The following is a 6,019-nucleotide window of genomic DNA, read 5'->3' as shown; positions in this document are numbered from 1 at the left end:
TTTAACCTGCTGAGAATTCAAGAAGTTCCTCTGAAAGGGACCCTTCTGCATCAGTTGTAACGCCTGGATTTCCTCCAGCAGCCGCGAGTGACGACCCTGAGCCCCTTCATTCTCTGTTTCACACCCTGCTCGCGCACCAAGAAGCCTGCATTTGAGGTTCGTTCCTTAATATTGAGCATTTCTCTCACATATTCTTCTCTCTGATGGTAAACTGACACCGAAATATATTTGAGCTATTGTGATGAGCTTTGGCCGGAGGGGGTCGCTTAACAGTATTTATTATGGTTGACACTGTGAGGTCACTTGTTACCGCAGTTAAAAGTGACAATCCAAAACAACCCCTGTGACCAAAGCTGTAGAGCACAACACTGTTCAGGCTTAAACTGTTCGATTTTAACCAAACTGTCAGCTAAATGTGATGGATTTAAAATGGTACCGAGCAAATTCATGTAAAGTTATTCATTTGTAACATTTGTAGCTTATTTATGGAACATAAGTATATTTGCATAAAGAGAAGACAAGTATCTGTCATTTCTGGGCTATCTTTGCTCTCTAAAGATTTGAGAAAATGTTTTGTTTTTTTAAGATATATACCGTATAACAGAACCTCACCTTCCTATACTTCCAATATTAGCCATTATATCCTTATTTACATCAAGTACATTTGTGAATGTTGGGACTTTTATTCAGGGCTGTAGATGCCACAGAGGACGTTCTGCAACAGACAGGCATAAAACAACATAAATTACAATTAAAGGGATTTGGTTTATCTACTATTTCTCCACCAGAAATACCTGACCGTTTAGAGAGGTGAGGTGGGATTGGGGGATGATGGGCTCATATTTCTGAAATCCAGGCCACAGCCCTGCTTTTAGAGGGATAGTTTTACATGCTGTAGTCCCAATGCTACTTTCACACCGAAGTACAGGGACGCACATTTTTTGCACCTGTCACACACACACACACACACACACACCATGACAGGTGTATGAATGACACTGTTCTTCGCTGTGTCCCTGTTTATTCAGGTTTAAACTCTTCCTTCATGGCTGCGCATTGGTGTAAACCTGCTGAGAGTGAGTCTTTGTGTGCGCTTGACACAGTTCTCAAGCTGCCATCTGAGAAAAAGGCGAGATAACATATCGCATGTAGTTGCAGCAAGAAAAGATGGTGCACACTTTTTCCATTCATTTTCTGGAAAAGCCTCACTAAAGGGAGCCAAAGCTCCCACAGCAAATGCCGGCAAGGGCCCAAAGTTGCACCGCTAAAGTTGTTGAAATTACAGTATGTGGGGTTGGGGGGAAAGAGGCAGTTACGCCTGCCGAGCTCCGTTTAGTTCCTCATATGCAAGCGCAGCAGTAGCAGAAGTGGAGCACAAGAGTAGGAGGAGGACCCGGCCGGAGCAGAGAGGACGCCTAGATCACATCCGGGGCTGGTTTATTCTAATAACGAAACGTCCTACCCGGAAAAAAAAAGACAGTCTTCTGTAATCCGATCACGCAAACAAATAGACGAGAGTGTGACAGCCCGGTGCACGCCGGCTTTGTAAATGTCTGCTGCTCTTAAAAGTTGTTAAAAAAAAAAAAACTTTGTCTACCATGCTCGCCTTTACCAAACTCGGGTCTCTCCTCTCCGCCTCGTAGCCGTGCGGGGCGCTGGCTGTGGCGCACACTGACTCTCCACAGCGGGTAAGTAGTCAGTCGACAGTAGCACTTTGTGACTCTGTGACTGTGTGTGTGTGTGTGTGTGTCTGCATGGTACAGTAGGTGTGGCAGGCCGTTGAGTCGTCGGGTATGGTGAGTCAGCGCAGGTCATCTGAGCTGAACATACTGTATGTCGTGTCTGTCAGGTGTTGCTGAGTGGCTGTGCCTGATCGCGGTTGCACTTCTCGCCGCTTGCTCCTCATCGCGTTGCACATGCCCGTCAGTGACCGTCAAACGGGTCATTCGGTGGCGTGAGGCTTGCGTCGGCGTCGGCCGCTGCTGCTGCTGCTGCTGATGGGGTAGAGGCTGTGCTTTCATTAGAAAGCAGAAATCCAGAGCTGCATCTAACGACTGGTTCTGTAATCAGGCAATGTTGAAAGGCTCCTGTCACAACTTCCCAGAGCCCAAAGTAACGTTTTCAGTTGGCCTGTTTTGTCCAAAACGCAAAGACCTTTCACTCCACTACATATGTTTTACAGCTATAGTTGCTCGTTACTTTTCAAAGCAAGATTTTACATTAAAAACGTATGATGTGTTTAGGGACTTATTGGGGTAGGGAGGGCGTAGTTCGCGTTTTTAAAAAAAAAGCAGCTGGTCCCCGGCTTGATTAAAATTTCTCGACTGCAACATCCTCCACATCCTAATGTCTCAAGATAATATAACAGTGTTGAATTGATTAACCGTGAAACAAATTTTACATTTGAAATTACATTAGAACATAGAGTAGTGGGTCTTATTACAGCTCCTCTACCATCCTCTACCAGTCTTTACCACTGTCAGTGACCGGTAGCAACAGATGGAATATAGATATAAATCTGGAGAAAAGAAAAAAAAAGCATAACCCCCCCACTTTTTTTTTGACCCCCCCTCTCCCTCCCTAATAATTTGAACACAGTCCCTAGGAATATGACGTGCTTACATTTTAATGCATCATTAATATAAATAATATTCCACCACCAACAGCCGATCTTCGCGATTGAGGAGCTGGAAAAAGGGAATGTTTGACATTTTTGTTCAGAAAATGAGTCAAGCGATGAATCGATTATTCAATTTGTCGCTGATTCTTTTTCTGACAAATCACCAAATCTTTTCCAACTTTAAGTTAAAAGGGGTAAACAATTCCGTGTTCATGTGTCAAAGTCAATTGAATTGTCAAGGGGCGCACTATTCAGCCTTGTGAAAACAGTTGTATAATGACTTCATGGGCTCTGGAGGCAACTTTGTCAGATCAGAGAAAATTCAAGTGAAGTCAAGTGGCGGCAGCTGGGTTCCTCAGTTTGGTCTTGGAGGTCTTAAAAAAATTTTAACTGAAGTCCTGCTTTACAAACTGGGGGGATAGAGTTTAAAAGAGGCATTTACCAGGCAAAGCAAAAGACACTACAGTACTGAATTCCAAAGCTAGGAGTAGCAAGGATATATCGGCCCCAGTTGCAATGACTTTAACCGTTCTATTCTTACTCTCTCTCTTCTCATTCTGCCTGTACATTACTAAACTGCTCTTCTAATCCTTATATAAGTTACATCCATTAGAATCTGCTCTCCATCATTTTTGCTATCGGTTTCTGTCAACCTGAAAAGAAGCTGAACTCGTCCACAAACAAAGCAGATATGCATACAGATTGTAGGTGGGTTTCACTTCACCACCCTGGATGTGGTAAAAGAAAATATCACTGCTGTGATCTATACACTGTGTTCTATCCTCATACAGATGAACCCTGTTTACATTAACTGGTAGATTTGTGTCATCCTGTTGCATTTCAGAGCCGGAGTACTTTAAATCTCATAAAAATCTGCTAAAGACTGTCTGAATCATATTTATTAGTAAAGTTCTGCCAAAGATGCCATAGCCTTACCGCTACTTTTCCCAGTAATGGTTAAGCCAGATGTTTTCTGATACCCAAAATGGCTTGTGTGTGTGTGTGTGTGTGTGTGTGTGTGTGTGTGTGTGTGTGTGTGTGTGTGTGTGTGTGTGTGTGTGTGTGTGCGTGCGTGTGTGTGTGTGTGTGTGTGCGTGCGTGCGTGTGTGTGTGTGTGTGTGTGTTCCAGTCTCAGCGTTGGTATCTGACCTCTGCAGCATCATTTCTGCTTTTCCATTATACCCAGACGTGTCTGAGCAGTTTGCATCTTTGACGTGTTACGAAGGCAAAAGAAAATATGTTGGATGACTTACACATCAGGAGCATAACCCCAGATTTTTCAAAGCAGTTTCAAAATGAAGCATTTTCAACTCTCATCAACTTAAAAGTAGTTTAAGAGCAGGTCCACCAGCCCAGTGAAGATGCAGCCTGTGTGTCTGTTATTATTTCTTTAGTTTGTCTGTGTTTTGTGAGGTGATGTAATGTTTTCGTGGAAATAATTTCCATCTCCTGAAAGCTTTTCAGCCAAGACAGTCCTTTAAAAGTACTGGCAGAGGGGACAGCCATTTACTCCTGATTATATATATATTTTATAAGACTGTCACTTGCGTTATAATTTTTATTCTTATTTAAAAAAAAAAAAAAATCACCAAAAAAAAAAAATCAGTGCCAGATGTGGACTAGTTGCCAACATATTACCTCTGTGGCCACAGTACATTCAAGCCCTTCCATAAATTCGATATATATGGTGAAGTAAAGACTCGTAAAATGGGAAAAACGCAGAAACCCTGCTTTGCATTGTTTTATTCAGTGCATCTGACTGTATAAAGTATGTCATCATGATAACTCCACGTTTAGTCTGCAGACATGCAAAAGAAACAACATTGGAGGGACTGAAAGTTCCCCCAGCAACTTAAGGAGGACAAGATTAGAAAATGGAGCTCTCACCATGCCAGAATCCTTCCAACTTCCCCAAAGAATAATAAAAAAAACATCTTAAATTTACTGTCAGATGTCTGCCATGGATGAAATTCTCTTGGAAAGCAAACACGATCAAAATGCCATCAGCATACCTGAGTGTCTGGGCTGAATGAGTCTTGATCAGCAGCCCAATGATACACATGTATGGAATCACCTTAATGCCCCCCCCCCCAAATCTGCCAACACACACCCCACCACCCACCCGCCTCTTCTTCTCCTCTTTTTCCCTCTACTCCCTCTCCTCTCTCTTCTCTGGCCAGTGGAAATGTGCGTGTGTGCAGATCTTGAGTGCAGTCTGTAATTTTTGGCTGTGGTGGAGGGCCTCAGCTCAGCCTCAGGCTTCGGGGTTTGCTGCTCAGCCTCAATCACGTCACATGAAAAACTGCTGAGTGTGAGCGGGTCTCTTTCTTCCTGTGTGTGTGTGTGTGTGTGTGTGTGTGTGTGTGTGTGTGTGTGTGTGTGTGTGTGTGTGTGTGTGTGTGTGTGTGTGTGTGTATTTGAACACTAAATGAAAGATGGTTTATCCTCCACATCTGCCTGTCTCTGCCTTTCTGTCTGTCTCATTCTGTTGCTCCCTTTACATTTTTCCTCTCCTTGTCCATCTCACTTGAGTCTCTGTCTTTCTATCCGTCCATCTGTCCCAGTGATATGTGATAGCAGCAGCATGCCATACGTGGACCGGCTGAACCGTGTGTGTGGCTTCCTGGACATTGAGGAGAAGGAGAACAGCTGCCGCTTCCAGAGACGATACTTCATCCTCGACACGCAGGGAAATGCTCTGCTTTGGTATATGGACAACCCTCAGGTGCTCAACACGTACATGCATGACACACACTTGTACAAACAGCAAGAGGAAGTGACACTGACCAATAGAAGCTATGTAACCTTGGACCCTGAGCCAATGAAGAGTCTGTGTGTTTGTGTTTGCATGCAGAACCTGCCCAGTGGAGCCAGCTTTGTTGGCAGCCTGAAACTAACCTACATCTCTAAGGTAAGCCGCTCTCTGACTGCCTGTTATTTCCCTCCACCGTGGGTTGTACTTACATAAAGTCCCGCGAACTAACACATATAAAGGAGACGTCTGAGTGGTGTGGATGCAGGAATTCACAGAGTGCACACAAATAGAAACATGCAAATAAGCTTCACAGATACACAAGATCTCTGGGTTATCTGCAGTTATAACGGTCATATGCAGCGCAGAGCTGAAGCTAACTTTGTGAAGTTTTCCAGATGTCATGGTGCTCGCTCAGCTAACCAAAGATAATGACATCTGGCTTCATTGCACTGTTTTGCAGACAGCTCCTCCCTGGACACTCTGAGTCAAATAGACGTCAAAGATATGAAATCTCTCTTCTCTTCTTCTTCTCTTGTCTTTTCTCTTCTATCTCTCCTTTTATCTCCTCTCCTCTCCTCTCCTTTACTTTTGTCTCTCCTCCTTTTGTCTCTTTTGTTCTTTCCTTTTGTCTCATATCCCTTCTA

General features: G+C 43.7%; 1 protein-coding gene across 2 annotated transcripts in view; it reads left to right on the top strand.

The window, feature by feature from the left end:
* Window positions 1–1,372: 1,372 nt before the first annotated feature.
* plekha2 (pleckstrin homology domain containing A2) overlaps window positions 1,373–6,019 on the top strand; it is a 15,911-nt gene continuing 11,264 nt past the window's right edge. Inside the window, exons 1-3 of one of the 2 annotated variants that reach the window (XM_040156092.1) lie at window positions 1,373–1,688; window positions 5,185–5,345; window positions 5,475–5,531. In XM_040156092.1, the coding sequence (XP_040012026.1) occupies window positions 5,205–5,345; window positions 5,475–5,531 (198 nt within the window). In that variant the 5' untranslated portion in view covers window positions 1,373–1,688; window positions 5,185–5,204. The remainder of the gene's footprint in view (window positions 1,689–5,184; window positions 5,346–5,474; window positions 5,532–6,019) is intronic. The other variant, XM_040156093.1, reaches the window with a different exon arrangement.

This window comes from Xiphias gladius, chromosome 19, assembly GCF_016859285.1.
Source record: "Xiphias gladius isolate SHS-SW01 ecotype Sanya breed wild chromosome 19, ASM1685928v1, whole genome shotgun sequence".
NCBI classification, from domain to species: Eukaryota; Metazoa; Chordata; class Actinopteri; order Istiophoriformes; family Xiphiidae; genus Xiphias; species Xiphias gladius.
The sequence above is the reverse complement of the archived record's forward strand: the minus strand, read 5'-3'. Positions and strand labels throughout refer to the sequence as shown.